This window comes from Tenrec ecaudatus, chromosome 18 (assembly GCF_050624435.1).
Source record: "Tenrec ecaudatus isolate mTenEca1 chromosome 18, mTenEca1.hap1, whole genome shotgun sequence".
Classification (NCBI taxonomy): Eukaryota; Metazoa; Chordata; class Mammalia; order Afrosoricida; family Tenrecidae; genus Tenrec; species Tenrec ecaudatus.
In genome coordinates this window covers 4,433,700-4,449,582 of record NC_134547.1, presented here as the reverse complement: position 1 = coordinate 4,449,582, position 15,883 = coordinate 4,433,700, and the positions used below count along the sequence as shown (strand labels likewise).

General features: G+C 52.6%; 1 protein-coding gene across 1 annotated transcript in view; it reads left to right on the top strand.

Moving 5' to 3' along the window:
- The window catches only part of PRKCG (protein kinase C gamma), a 31,646-nt gene extending 18,427 nt beyond the window's left edge, over positions 1–13,219 (top strand). Inside the window, exons 11-18 of the mRNA XM_075536874.1 lie at positions 85–273; positions 1,149–1,240; positions 1,332–1,394; positions 2,786–2,924; positions 8,808–8,888; positions 10,475–10,582; positions 12,540–12,680; positions 13,031–13,219. Coding sequence (XP_075392989.1) covers positions 85–273; positions 1,149–1,240; positions 1,332–1,394; positions 2,786–2,924; positions 8,808–8,888; positions 10,475–10,582; positions 12,540–12,680; positions 13,031–13,219 — 1,002 coding nt within the window. The remainder of the gene's footprint in view (positions 1–84; positions 274–1,148; positions 1,241–1,331; positions 1,395–2,785; positions 2,925–8,807; positions 8,889–10,474; positions 10,583–12,539; positions 12,681–13,030) is intronic.
- Positions 13,220–15,883: the final 2,664 nt, after the last annotated feature.

Genomic DNA, 15,883 nt, shown 5'->3' with positions numbered 1-15,883 from the left:
GACCAGCATCCTGTACCCGCCCCGCCCCGCCCCTCCGCCCACAGTCCCCAACAGGCTCTGGATCACCAGGTCTGCCTCCTGCAGGTGATGCTGGCCGAGCGCAGGGGCTCTGACGAGCTCTACGCCATCAAGATCCTCAAGAAGGACGTGATCGTGCAGGACGATGACGTGGACTGCACGCTGGTGGAGAAGCGCGTGCTGGCACTGGGGGGCCGAGGCCCAGGCGGCCGACCCCACTTCCTCACTCAGCTGCATTCTACTTTCCAGACTCCGGTAAGGAGTGGCGGTTGAGGTGGGTGGACCCTGGAGGAATTGGATGGGCCACTGGCTATGGGATTGAGCTGAGGACACGGCAAGGACCCTGAAATGCTCTGGTGGGCCGCTTGGGGAGACAGATAGGGCCTGGTGGGCGTGGCCAGGCAAGTGGGTCCCTGAATGGGCGTGGCCAGGAGGGTCCATGCTGGATCTGACAGACTGGGGCTGAGTGGGAATGGCCAGGTGGATGGGTCCTGAGTGGGTGTGGCCGAGGCTGGGGCTGAGTGGGCGTGGCCAAGTGGCTGGCTCGTGAGTGGGCATAGCTAAGCCAGGTGGGTCATGAATGGGCGTGACCAGATAGATGGATGAGTGGGCGTGGCCAGCTGAATGAGGCCTTCTGTGACCATAGCCAGGCAGTTGAGTCCTGAGTGGGCGTGGTCAGGTGGATGGGCCCCTGAGGAGGCGTCGCTGCAGAAGGTGCACCTCCACTCGGGTTCCTTCACGTGTTAGCACCCAAACCAAACCTAGGCCACCACAGCGGAGCTTGCTCCCACTCACAGCGGCCAACGCCGGCACGCTTTCTGCTGCAGAGTGGCCCCGTGGCCTTGATCCACCTACCTTTGCGTGGCCAGAATAGCATATATGTGCAGTAGAGATTCCAGTGTTTCCAATTCGATGCAGGTGGTGGGTCTCAATTTTCCGTTCTGAGAGGGCAGGGAGTGACTGGTGATTGGGCGAGTGGAAGTTGGTAGCCGGGTGGGTTTGAAACGTTGGGACCTTCAGCTGGGCGTGGCCACTTACACTCCCGTTCTGATTGGGTGGATGCTGAGCCTCTTACTTCTGCTCAGAGTGGGCGTGCCCTTGGCGCTAAAGCCCGCCCTCTTGACCTCTAGGACCGCCTGTATTTCGTGATGGAGTATGTTACTGGAGGTGACTTGATGTACCACATCCAGCAACTGGGCAAGTTTAAGGAGCCCCATGCCGCGTGAGTCTTGGGTCAGGTTGGGAAGGAGAAGGAGGGGAGCTGGGAGTGGGTGGAATCTAGTCTGATCTCTGGCTCTCCACCGCATCTCCAGGTTCTATGCAGCAGAAATCGCCATTGGGCTCTTCTTCCTTCACAATCAGGGCATTATCTACCGGTAAGCAACTCCAGGCCTCTCAAGGGAGAGAGACTAGGCTCCTAGTTGGGGGGGAGGAGGGGAGAAATGCCTGGCTATCTTCTTTCCCCAAAAAGCAGCCATTGAAAACCCTATGCCCGGTGACCTAATCTGCCCTGAGATCAGAAGCACTAGATGGTGCCCGACTGTTCTGATCATTGCCGGGATAGATGAACTCTGATAGGATGGCCTAATTGAGACTAGAGAACTTGCTGAGACCAGCACCCTGAAGCCTTTAACCAAAACTCTCCCTGAGGTCACCCGCCTCTTTAGGAAATTTACAAATCAGCTCACAGAATAAGGAATGCTATCTGAGAGTATGGTGTTCCGGTGGAAAAAAAAAAAAAAGAAAATCTATGTGAATGAGACTGATGGTCAACCATAACCCCAAAGCAAAGCCGAGACGGAAAGAGGGCAGGGACACTAGAGTACCAGAAACGGAACAGCCAGAACACAGTGAAAGAGAATGTTCTAGAAAGTGTAACTCGTGTCCCTGAACATTGGATACGTATGAGCCCTGGTGGAGATGTTTGGGTGAGCATTGGGCTGGTGGAGCTGAGCCGCTGGTCTTGCAGTGTGCAACCCAATTCCTGCCCCACCAGCTGCTCTGCAGGAGAAAAATGAGACTATCTGCTCCCATAAAGATTTACAGTCTCAAAAAAGAAAAGAAAACCAAATAAACCCCATATAGGGTCACTATGAGTTGGAATTGACTCAATGGCAGTAGGACCTACCTACCCACTGCCCTTGAGTGGATTCAAACTCATAGTGACTCTATAGAACAGAGTAGCACTGCCAATAGGATTTCTGAGACTTTCTATTGGAAACAGGTGTGCATGTCTTTCTATCCAAGCGGCTGGTGGGTTTAAACCAATGACCTTGGGGATAGCAGCTAAAGTTATGCTGCTAAAACACTAAACTCACTGCAGCATTGGGATTCCTTTGTACATTCATTGTCAAACAGGACCCTGATGTGCTGTGTTCATTTTCCACCTAAGACAGAATGCAATACACAGCTACATACACACTCGCAGCCATGGAGTCAATTCTGACTCATAGTGACCCGAAAGGACAGAGTAGGACTCCTGTGGGTTTCCGAGGAATATAAATCTTTACAAGAAGAGAAAGCCTCGTCTGTCTCCCAAAGGGTGGCTAGGGAATTCGAACTGCTGACCTTGTGCTTCGCAGCCCAACTCATAACTCACAATGCCATGAGGGCTCCTTACCTACATACACCCTCCCCCATAAGATCAACCTAAATTGACGTCAACTCAAGGGACATTGGCCCTATCAGAGGGATGAGGATTCCAATGTAGGACTCTATTCAGCCTGCTGACCCTTCCCCTACCTTTCTCCTCACCTCTCACCCCCAGAGACCTGAAACTGGACAACGTCATGCTGGACGCGGAAGGACACATCAAAATCACTGACTTTGGCATGTGCAAAGAGAACGTCTTCCCAGGGAGCACCACCCGTACCTTCTGTGGGACCCCAGACTACATAGCCCCTGAGGTAACTGCTAATTCCTCCTCGCTGGGCTCTGGGCAAGGGTGGCCGGGTGGGCGAGTGTTGGGGATGGGTGGGGCCTGATTTTGAGGGTGGGGGACCTACTAACAAGTCTTGGTTGTTCTCATGGGGTAGGGGCAGGGGGCAGGACTCTGGGCAGAAACATCCACTGTGTACAAAGCCCCAGGACTGAGTGTTCTTAGTGGAGGTAGCTGGAAGCCTTAAGAGCCAAAGTAGGCAGAATCTATGGGGGAACGCTCTGAAGGCGTGGGACTAGCTCGTAGGTAGGAACTCTTAAGTGCACAGCACAAGTTTCTGGACTTTCTCAGGAGGTGGTGACTATTTCCAGAATAGGCTGAGTGAGCATGGCCTGCCCCTCCCCCACAGCCTCCCACGCCCACCCCCACCCTCCCAGAAATCCTGAGTGGCTCCTGAAAGCTGTCTCCTCTAAGTACTCTAAGTGGGTAGGACTGCCTTTGAGCCTCAGGATTGGTTGGAAGCTATTCCTACAGGTGTTTCAGATGGATCTTCCAGTTAAGTGTAGTGGTCTTTAAATAAAATAAAAATTTTAAATTTTCTTCCCCCATCCTCCCTTCCCCTCCTCTCCTTGCTGTAACCATCAAAGTCTGCTTCTTTTGGTGTGAAAACCATTGTGTTTTTTTTTAATCATCAAACAATTTTCTTTTATAATGCTGGGCCCATCGCTATATTTGTCTTTATGGGTTTGATTGACTTTGCCTAGCATGGTACCATCCAGCTTGGCCTGTGTCCCGAGGCGTTGGGACAGTGCATCATTATTCATGACCGGGCCCCTGTGTTCCGTCCTGGGAGCCATGGTGGAGTAGTAGTTACACACTGGGCTGCTAACTGCAAGGTCAGCAGTTTGAAGCCACCAACTGCTCCACCCACAAGAGAATGACGCAGCTTTCTACTCCTGAAAAGAGTTACAGTCTCAGAAACTCTTGGGACCAGTTCTATCCTGCCCTATGAGGTCCTTATGAGTCAGCATTGAGTTGTGTAGAAAGCCCTATCTTTCTCCCATGGGGAGGCTGATGGGTTGTTTTGATGATGTTGTTGTTATTATTAAAAGGTCATTTTATTGGGGCTCTTACAGTTCTTTTTTTCCTATTAAGTTTTTAAAATCATTTTATTGGGAGCTCATACAACTCTTATCACAATCCATACATACATCCATTGTGTAAAGCACACAGGCCTCTTACAGCTCTTAGAACAATCCATACATCAGTTGTATCCAGCATATTTGTGCATAATGCTGCCATCATCATTTTCTAGACATTTACTTTTTATTGAGCCCTTGGTATCAGCTCCTCTTTTTGTCCCCTCCCTCATGACCCTTTGATAGACTATAAATTCTTCTTCTCCTCCTATCTTACACCAACCGCTGCTTCCCGTCTCCCACATCCGCTGGTGGTTTCTAACTGCTGACCTTTTGCACTGCGGCCACCAGGGGCCCCTTGTTGCTATTGTGGGCAATGCTGCCGTACACATGGCTCTTGCCCATCTTGGGAAGGGAAACACTGGTCTAACAAATCCTGATGGTGAAGTGGGTTAACCACCCAGCCGTGCCAGCCCCTCCTCGGGAACAAGATGTAGCGGTCAGCTTCTGGAAGATTCCACCCGCTCACCCTTGTGGACTACATGCCCACTCCCCTCACAGCTACCAAGCCGGTTCTGACTGGCAGAGGCCCTGCAGGACAGGGTTGAACTTCCCCAGTGGGTTTCTGAGCCTGTAAATCTCGAAGGGAGCCGAAGGTCTCATCTTCCTTCCAAAGTGGCTGGTGGTTTTGAGCTGCTGACCATAAAAAGCACCTTTGAACCCATTCTAACATCAGGCCTCCTTAGTTTGACTCATAGTGGCTCCCATATATGGTTTCTGAGACTCTAAGCCAGTGGTTCTCAACCTGTGGGTCGCGACCCCTTTGGGGGGTCAAACAACCCTTCCACTGGGGTCACCTGATTCATCACAATAGCAAAATGATAGTGATGAAGTAGCAAGGAAAATAATTTTATGGTTGGGGGGGGTCACCACAACATGAACTATATTAAAGGGTCACAGCAGTAGGAAGGTTCTGAGTCGGAATCAACTCGTCGGCAGTGGGCTTGGGTTGGTCTCAAAAATAAAAATAACCTAGAGTCAGACCACTGGTTTAGAGCCTATACCTTTATGGGAGCAGGCAGTATCTAATCCCTGCCACCCCCTAACCCCGAGTGGCTGCTGAACTGCTGGGGTGTCAGCTCAGAGCCTCTCAAACTCTCACAGCCTCTGAATGGATTACCTACTTATAGAGACCCTATGGGGCCAGGTAAAACTAATCCTGTGGGTTTGTTTCCGAGACTGTAACTCTTTGGGACAGTAGAAAGTCCTGTCTTTCTTCCCTGAAGCGGCTGGTGGTTTTGAACTGCTGACCATGTGCATCGCAGCCCAATGTGTAATCACTGCATCACCAGGGCTCCTACAGAGCCACTAGGGGGCCGAAATAGGGCAGCCTGGAAAACCCTATGGAGCAGCTCTACTTTGTCCTATAGAACCACTATGAGTTGGAAGCAAGTGGATGATAGTGGGTTTGGTCGATTGATTTGTTGGTGAATGTCTAAATATTCAACAGCTCCCCCTCCAGGTGAATCTGGTGTGCGTTCAGGTTTCCAAATCATTGGTCTCTGAAATTTGGGCCATTTCCCATGATGCTCTGAGAGAGGGCTCCCATACCCAACCCACTGCCCTCTCGTCAATTCTGACTCGTAGTGGCCTCTGTGTAGCTCTCAAGCCTGTCAAGCTCATCTTTCTCCCCAGGAGAGAGCAGTTGGTGGGTTTGAACCCTGGACTTTGTGCAGCTAACCAAATATTCTAGGTGGGTGCAGGCTCTTGTGCTTGGGGCCTTAGGTCACTTTTATATTTGAGACCAACCCAAGCCCACTGCCGACGAGTTGATTCCGACTCAGAATGACCCTATAAGACAGAGTCCAACTGACCCCCTGGGATTCCAAGGCTTTAAATATTTTTTTCCCCCAACAGTTTTATTGGCACATAATTTACAGATCAGACAATTCAATCGTTCAATCATATCAAGAAGAATTGTACAATCATTCCTGCAACAATTTTAGAGCACCTCCCCATGGTTAAATCACCTTTAAAATGAATTGTGCAATCACAGTCCCTTCTAGCGTTCCCACCTTCATTATTTACTCCCTAAATCTTCTTTCCCTCCCTAACACCCACGGCCCACCCCTGCCTCCCCTGTCAACCCTGGTATCAGTTATTCTCACTAGGCATCCACTCCGGTGCTTCACAGACTGGGAAATCTAACAGGAAAAATATATATCTATATATATATAGATATTGAAATGAAGCAGTAAGGTTCAAAGAGTAATAACACGAAGACCAAAAATACAAATAAGGAGTAAGAAAGAGACTTTAAATCTTTATAGAACCAGAAAGCCTCGTCTTTCTTCTGTGGAGAAATTGGTGGGTTCGAACTGCTGACTTTACAGCTAGCTGTTGGTTCAGTGGGTAACCCGCTAGGCCACCTGTGCACCTTCTGTGTATGCAAAACAAAACAGCAGTTCCTGTGGTTCCTGGGTGGTGTCCGGGGCTTATAGGAAGCTGGTTCTTGCTGTACGGAGAGCAGCTTGAATGAGGAAGTAGGCCTGAGGACTTGCTTCTCCTAACAGTGACAGGAAGCCAGTAAACAACAGCATAAAGCAACAACAGAACTCCAAACAAAAGAGACAAGGTGTGCTCCCTAGCTTTTCCAAAGGGTGCAGTGCCTCCTCCCCCAAAATCATCTGGAAGGGTCTTTTTTAGTTTGTTTGTATTAAAGACCAGACTGGTTGGTGTGATAGAGACAGGAAGAACCCTTGAAGTATGGGTCCTAGACAATCAGTAGCATAAATCTGACTTGCACAGTTCAATTTTTTTCTAATCATTTTATTAGGGGCTCATACAACTCCTATCACAATCTTTACATACATCAATTGTGTAAAGCACATTTGTATATTCATTGCTCTCATCATTCTCAAAACATTTGCTCTCCCCCTAAGCCCCTGGCATCAGCTCCTCATACAGTTCAAACTTTGTCAGTACTCCACACCCCACACCCCACCCCATCATGATGCAAGCAGGGCCGGATCTGGTTTCCAAAATTGTCTATCTTTTTGTTTTGTTCTGTTTGGTTTGGTTTTTGTGTGTTTCTATCGGAGCCTATCTCAGAAGTGTTACATCAATGGAGGTTTGTTTCGGTCTGTGAAACCCAAGATTGTTGACCCTATAGGGACAGCAAGTAGAACAAGGGTTTGCGGTGGGGAGGGGTGCAAAAGGGAGATGAGATCAAAGAATCCATGTAGAAAATGGAGGCATGTGCATTTGTAAATATATTTAGATATGAGGATGGGGAAATAGATCTATGTGCATATATGTATAGGTTTAGTATTCAGGTAGCAGATGGACATTAGGCCTCCACTCAAGTACTCCCTCAATGCAAGAATGCTTTGTTCTAGTAACCTGGCATTCCATGATGCTCACCTTCCCGACATGATCGCTAAAGACAAAGTGGGTGCATAAGCAAATGTGAAGAAAGCTGATGGTACCCGGCTATAAAAAGATCTAGCGTCTGGGGTCTTAAAGGCTTGAAGGTAAACAAGTGGCCATCTAGGGCAGAAGCAACAAAGCCCACATGGAAGAAGCACACCAGCATGTGTGATCATGAGGTGTCGAAGGGATCAGGTATCAGGCATCAAAGAACAAAAAAATCAAATCATGGTGAATGAGGGGGAGTGCAGATTGGGGACCCAAAGTCCATCTCTAGGCAACTGGACATCCCCTTACAGAAGGGTTGCAGAGAGATGAGCCAGTCATGGTGCAGTGTAGCAACCATGAAACATACAACTTTCCTCTAGTTCCTAAATACTTCCTCCTTCCTCCACTATCATGATCCCAATTCTCCCTTACAAATCTGGCTAGACCAGAGGATGTACACTGGTACAAATAGGAACTGGAAACACAGGAAATCCAGGACAGATGATCCCTTCAGGACCAGTGGTGAGAGTGGCGATACCGGGAGAGTGGAGGGAGGGTGGAGTGGAAAGGGGGAGCTGATTACAAGGATCTACATGGGGGATAGACAACAGAAAAGTGGGTGAAGGGAGATGTCTGATAGTGTAAGATATGACAAAATAATAATAATTTATAAATTATCAAGGGTTCATGAGGGAGGGGGTGGAAAGAGAGGGGAAAAATGAGGAGCTGATACCAAGGGCTCAAACAGCAAATGTTTTGAGAATGATGATGGCAACAAATGTATAAATGTACTTGATGCACAATGGATGGATTGTGATAAGAGTTGTACAAGCCCCCAATAAAATGTTTAAAAAAAGAAAAGAAATGTTTGGAAACTGATTGTGGTAGCTACTGTCCAGTACTGATGGACGTGATTGAACTGTGGAATGAGATCACACATGTATTAAATCCCAATGAACAAGAACCAACAAGAAAAGACGTGGCTCCTTAGACGCCCTTCGAACCTGGAATTGAATCCACCCTGAGAGGGGGACTACGTTGCAACCGAATAACAGAGAGGCCTAAGAAGTGACCAATCCTTGAAAAACATGGTCAGCAGCACTCTCAACATTACAAGACACAAAGGGCAGAATTTGCCTCCCATCCCTATTCCCCAAACCAAGCTCACCATGCAGGAAGGGGTGAGAAAGAAAAATGCATGGGAGCAGGGAACTTGCGACAGGACTCGGGCACACAGCGTTGGATGGAAAAGGGATGTGCTTTGCGAAGGCTCATCCCACCGCCATGAAGTAAACCGATACGTTTTGGCTTCTTATTCGTCTTAAGCCGCTCGATTTCCATTTCCCTCTTGCCAGATAATTGCCTACCAGCCCTATGGGAAGTCCGTGGATTGGTGGTCCTTTGGAGTTCTGCTTTATGAAATGCTGGCGGGACAGGTAAGGGAAAGGGGGTGTGGCCTCTGCGAGGCGGGAGTCGTGGGGCGGGGCGGGGTCTTGTGAGAGGGCGTGGTCTCAGGCCGTGGTTTCCCTTTGCGCAGCGCAGGAATTGGACATCTGGGGACAGAGGTGACATGGCATGGCCCCTGTCGAGGGTGGCGCAGGTTATAACAATAGGAGGGGGTGTCAGAAAGCTCACGGATAGGTTGCTTTTTGTTGTAATTCCATTGGTCCAAAACTATATAGTACCGTAGTCTGAGGTATGGGTCGCTACTCCTTTGGCGGTCGAATGACCCTTTCACAGGGGTCGCCAGATTCATCACAGTAGCAAAAGGACTTATGAAGTAGCAACGAAAATAATTTTATGGTTGGGGGTCACCACCACATGAGGAACTGGATTAAAGGGTCCTGGCATTTGGTTGAGAACCACTGGTCTAAGGAGAGGTGTGAGCAGTTGGTTAACGCTGTCCGTGGTCCTGAAGTCCCCCCAACTTTATTTTACTATACGCCTTAGGTTCCCAAACGTATTTGTCCTACCACCCCTTGTCAAAAAGAAAGAAAAGTTACCCAGAGGCCCCTGACAATTAAAAATATTGTGCTCTGCCCCATAATCCAAGATAAAGTGTAAGTATCTGTTTTTGGAGTTCCCCTGGATCATTCCAGTGCCCCCCAGGGGTTGGTGTCAACCACTTTGGGAAACTGCATCGACCTAAAAGTTTTATAAAAAGGTCCTGTTAATGTAATGGGGGAGCTGTGGTGTTGTAGTGGGTTATGAGTTGGGTTTCCAACCACGAGGTTAGCAGTTCAAAACCACCTGCTGCTATGTGGGAGAAAGATGAGGCTTTATTCCTGTAACGACGTGCAGTCTTGAAAACCCACAGTTCTATCCTGCCCAAGGGGTCACTGCAAGTCAGGATTGCCTCAACAGCAGTGATCTGGATGGCAATGATGGGTGTGTACCATGAACTCCTCCTCAGCATAATATTTCTTAATGCCTAAACAATAAATAAATAAACATTTAAAAAACCAGAAACTATAGGACGACAAAGTAATAAACCAGATAAATACAAGAGTCAAAACCAAGGCACCCTGGTGGCATAGCAGATTCAGCATTGGGAGGCTCACTGTAAGGTCGGAGGTTCAAACCCACCAGCTGCTCCAAGGGAGAAAAATGAGGCTGTCCGCTCCAGCAAAGATTAAGAGCACCGGGAACCCTATGCAGGTGGCTGCGAGTCCGAATTGACTTGAGAGCAGTGGGTGTTTGGAAGCTCATAAGACTGGGGGCTATCATCCACCCTGGAGAAAAAAAATGTATATATATATTTTCTGTCTCTTTTAAAATGACAATATTGCCTAGTTAACGCCCTGCTGGTATGTGTGGCAGATCAAGAGAGACAGAATATAAAAGAGATGCAGAGATGCAGAGAGAGGAGGGGAGGAGAGAGGGGGAGAAGGGAGAAAGACTTGGCCTCAGCAGGGGGGCGGGTCCGGCTTTCTCTGATTGGATGTTGGGGTGGGCCAGGGGCAGGTGTGGGCATGGCCATTTTTTGTGTGTCTCTGACTCTCTCTTCCCCTGACTCCGTTAGCCCCCTTTTGATGGGGAGGATGAGGAGGAGCTGTTTCAGGCCATCATGGAACAGACGGTCACCTACCCCAAGTCTCTCTCCCGGGAAGCCGTGGCCATCTGCAAGGGGGTGAGCGCCTCACTGACCCCACACTCACCAGGCCTGCCCACCATGGCCCCTCACTGCTCCTGTGGAGGGCTTCCCGTCCCGTAGTTCCTACCGAGCTGGGTGCACATTACTCAAAGGCCTTCCTTCCTCCAACCACTTGGTTTCCATCCGCTGGGACAAGGTTTAGCATGTCCACAGTTCTCTGGAACGTCCACTCACCGCCCGTCATCCCAAGGGTGACCCCACCCCTCCCCAAACCTCAACTCACTGCAGGGAGGGCGGAGAGGCCAAGGCCCGCCCCCCACTAACACTGGGTGGGTTCAGCCAGCCAAACGCCTGCTGCTTTGCACCCCCTCAACTCTCTGAACCTCCAGTTCTTCTTCTGGGCTGATGGAGGCCAAGCTGGGGGAAGTATGCTTGCCCCCAGTGGGTTTCAACACATGTCAGTACACTTCAGCTTCGGGCTCCTGGGTTCCTTTGTCTCTCTGTCTCTCCATCAACATGTGACAAGGGCTCTCCGTGTCTCTGTTTCCTCTGGGTCTCTTTCTGGGTCTCAACCAATACGCTTTGGCATCTCTGTCCCCTCTCTGTTGGTCTCTTGGTCTCTGCCCACACCCCCTCTTTCTGGGTCTCTGTCTTCCTTTCTCTCTGGATCTCTGTCCCCCACCCCTTTCGGCCCCTACACCCTCCACTGTGTCTTGCCTCCCCTCTCTCTGGGTTTCTGCACCCCCACCCCACCCGCTGCTGTCTGAACTGTCCTAAACCTCCCCTGGGTTTCCATCCCCCACTGCCTCTCTCTGTCTCTGTGCCCCTCTCCTTGGGCATCTGTCTCCTCTTTCTGCGCCTCCATCTCTCCCTCTCTCTCTGTTGGTCTCTGTCCCCCTCTCTCTGGGTCTCTTGCTCCCAACCCCGGTGGATCTCTTCTCTGTCTCTCTGTCCCTCCACTCTGGGTCTCTGCTACCTTCCTCTCCATCTACACACACTGGAAACACTCACACACACATATACCACTCTTTTTCTGAATGTTTCTGTCCTGCTGGGTGGGTCTCTGTCTCTCCCTCTGAATGTTTGGCCATTGGGTCTCTGTCCCCCCTCTCTGTGTGTGTCCACCTTCACCCTGGTTCTCTCTCTGTCTGTCTTTCTGTGTGTGTGTGTGTGTCCACCTTTACCCTGGTTCTCTGTCCCTCTCTGTCTCTCTCTCTCCCTCTGTGAGTGTCCACCTTCACCTGAGTCTCTGCCTCCCCCCTCTCTGTGTGTCTGCATTCACCCTGGGTCTCTGTCTCTCTCTCTCTCTCTCTCTCTCTCTCTCTCTCTCTCTCTCTCTCTCTCTCTCTCTCTCTCTCTCTCTCTCTCTCTCTCTGTGTCCACCTTCACCCTGGGTCTCTGCCCCTCTCTCTCTGGGCATCCCTCATCCCACTCCCTTCACTCTGGGTCTCTGCCCCGCTCTCTGTGTGTGTCCACCTTCACCTTGGTCTTTCTCTCTTCACCATGTCGCTGCCATCCCTCTGGGCATCCCTCATCCCTCCCCCTTTGTCCCTGGGTCTTGCTTTTAACCTTGGGTGCTTTCTTTATACCTTTCTTCCTTTTTGTTTTCTCTTTCTCCTTCCCCTTTCACCCCTGCCCCACACTCTTCAACATCCTCCTCTTCCTTCTCATCTCCCTCCTTTCCATCCCCCCACCCCTTCTTGAATTCTTCTCTTGCCCTACCCCTCTCTCTGGATCTCTCTGCCCCCTACTCCCACCATCTACCCCACCCCCTTGAGTGCGGATTTCATCTGCTCTTGTTTATTCTCGCCCTCCTCTCTTATTTGCTTCCCTGCGTGCCCCCCGGAACCCCATCTCTCCATCATGTCTCGCTCCCCCTCCTGGTTCCTTGGGTCTCTGTCGGTGTCTATCCGTTCTCTCTCTCTCTCTCTCTCTCTCTCTCTCTCTCTCTCTCTCTCTCTCTCTCTCTCTCTCTCTGTTTTGTTTCCCACAGTTCCTGACCAAGCACCCTGCGAAGCGCCTAGGCTCCGGGCCTGACGGGGAACCCACAATCCGCGCTCACGGGTTTTTCCGCTGGATCGACTGGGAGCGCTTAGAGCGGCTGGAGATTGCCCCTCCTTTCAGACCCAGGCCGGTCAGTCACCCACCCCCTTGGGTTTAGGGGGCGGCATGGGTGGGGGTGGGGAATCTCCTGAAGGAATTGCAGAGACACCCCCCCTCTAGGCGGGCATGGGAGGCGGGACATGTAGAGGTTCTGGAAGAGACTGAACTCTCGGGACCCGCCCCCCCCCCACCTGTGCAATAGAACTGGGCTTGTAGGAATCGGATCACCAGGCCTGTCTTCCATGGTGTCTCAGGGTGGAGCGCTTGACTGTCTGCGTCCTGCACTTGGGGAGACAGCCGATGGCGTGCATAAGGACACTCGCTCCCCCATCCCCCAGTCCTCACCCCCTACCCTCATTTCTTCTTCTTCATTTTTCACAGTGCGGTCGCAGTGGCGAGAACTTCGACAAGTTCTTCACGCGGGCGGCGCCCGCGCTGACCCCCCCAGACCGCCTGGTACTGGCCAGCATCGACCAGTCCGACTTCCAGGGCTTCACCTACGTGAACCCCGACTTCCTGCACCCAGACGTCCGCAGCCCCACTAGCCCGATGCCTGTGCAAGTCATGTAATCTCAGCTGCTGCCACTAGGTGTCCCTACTGCCCCTTCTGCCGGCGCCACCCCACTCCAGCTTCACCCCACCACAGCTTACTTCCTCCAAAGCCTACTGGGATCTAGATACCCCCCAAGACCCCAGCTCCCTCCCCCCCACCCCAGCAGAATCCCTAGCATCCCAGGCTCCAAACAGACCTCGGAGCCTGCCCGTGTTCTAGACTGAGCTATAATGAGCTCTAGATTTCTCCCCAGCCTCCTGGACCCTGTCCCCGCTCCAGGGGATTCCAGACACACGCCCCTCCCCATAGGTTCTGTGCCTCTCCTCCACGCCCACTCTGGGGACAGTCTCATGGGGAGGGCTGTTCCAGAATGAGCCCTCACCCCCACTCCAGTTCTAGAGTAATTGGGAGGCTGTGCCCCCCTGTTCCCATAACAACCCCCTCCTTCCCTCTCCCCGCCTTGGTGGTGGGGTCCCTGGGATTTATGGAGGACCCTTCCCCTATGGTCGGCTTTCGTTCTAGACATTTCTACCCAGAAACTCATCACTGCTATGCCAGTGCATGGCCCCTCCCTGCTCGGAACCCCCACCCCGCCCCCATGCCTGCCGTTCTCTGGGACACCCCCAGCCTCCTCCCCGCCCCCAGTCCACACACGCTGCCTCTCCTGCACCAGCCACAGCTGCTGGAGAATAAATTTGGGATGCTGATGCTGAAGTGTGTTTGGATGTGTTCCCCCACCTTCCTTAAGCTTGGGGAATGGAGGGGGGCAGTGGTATACATAGACACAAACAGAGGGGAGGGAGGGTGGGGGAGATAAAACATAAACATGGAGACCCACCGAGACGGCAGACACTACAGCCAGAGAGGGAGAGAGAGATAGAGAGACAGAGAACAGATCGCCGGAGGTAGAGCAGAGCAGAGAGACAGAAGATAGCCAGAAATAGAAAGAGAGAGCAAGAGACAGAGATGACAGAGCAGAGACAGTAGAGAGAGCGAGCCGATAGGCAGAGGCAGAGAGGCAGAGGGAAGAGACAAAGAGCAGATAGCCCGTCTTCCATAAACAAACAGGTAGACAGCTGATAGAGGGAGAGAGAGGGAAGAGAAAGATGTACGCGCAGAGAGAAAGCAGGTACCCAGAGCAGAGAATAGAAAATAGACGGGAGACTAGAACCCCAGAGGGAGAGAGAAAGGAAAAACGCAGAGAGAGAAAGAGAGCGCACGCACGCAAGCACGCACTGACCCCTCACCAAGTGAGCTCTTGCAGCGCACCGCCACTGGAAAGGGATCCGCGCAGGACAAAGAGAGGTTCTGGTGCCCAGAGCACAGACAGTGGACAGCGACAGGCTCCCCATTAGGACACACGCGTGTGACACACATACACGCGGGTACACACACGCAAACATAACACACACACTCCCTGAATGGGATGAAAAGCAGGCCAGGCCCCACTGGGAGACTGGAGATCCCATCAGATCCCTCCGCCCTTCATAGGAACCCCTGTACTTGGAGAACACCGCAAGCAGGCGGCGATGCCCTCCTCGCCCTCCCCCTCTCCCTGCTGACCCACTTGTGCGCTGGGAAAGAGTGGAGGAGCCAGTCCGAATAGACTACACTTCCCAACAGACACCGCGGCGAACCCTTCCCCACAATTGGCGGCCCCTCGCCACTGCGTCGATGGGAAATGTAGTCCACGGACTCGGGCAGGCCAGCCGTGTGGCCGTGAGCCCGTGTCCTCGTGTTTGGAGGGGACCGATCCCCAAAGCTTCTCAGGGCCCCCCTCGAGGGCCTTGGCATCTCTCTGTCCTTGCAAGCGCCTGGATCCCCGCGACCTTGTCCAACACCATGCTGGCACTGACCCTGTCTCCCCGACAGCACCCCTTGTGTCCCCTTGTCCCGTGCCCGCGGGTCCCAGCCCCCCTGCTCCGACCCTCGGCGGGCGGCCTGCCCCTTTAAGAGTGGCCCCGCTGACATCACGGCGGGTGGGGGGGGGTACTGGCCCGGCTCCCGGCTCCGCGGCGGTTGCAGGACGCGGCTCCGCTTTGCGCCCGCCCGCTGCTCGGGGACCCTGGCCTGGGACGCCCCTCCTGCCTCCTCCGTCCGCCCAGACCCCAGGCTCCGCCTCAGGCCCGGCCAGAGCCCCTGTCCTCACCGGGGGACCCCCAGGACTAGCCCCCCCCCCCCTGCGGTCTCTCCTTCCCAGGGTCTAGCTACTTCTGTCTCTTCCCCAAGCTCAAGGTCTCTGGGCTCAGCGTATCCCAGCCCCCTGCCTCTGAGCGTTGCCCCATCTCTGTCTCTCGGTCTGTCTTTTTCTGACTTCTCTTCCTCCGATCCTCTGAACCTCAGGCGGGGGGGTGTCTCAGATTCCCTCTCCGCCTCCCCTCCCCTCTCTCTTTGTGGAAGTCTCGCTGTCTCTGCTGGCCCCAGACTGTCTCTGCCTCAAGGTCTCCGCGTCACTCCGGGCGTCCGCGGTCTGCCTGCCTCTCGGGGCGCCCGGGACCCTCTTTCCCCGTCTCCCCCATCTTCAAGGCCTAGCGCCCTCCCTCGCTCCCCGCATCCTTGCACCCCCCCCTTTCGCCGCCCCTCCCCTCCTCCGCAGCAGCCAATGAGCGGCCGCCGGTCCCTGCTCCGGGCTCCGTCCGCCGAGTGAGGCCGCGGGCGCGGGGGGTGGGGGGTGGGAGGCC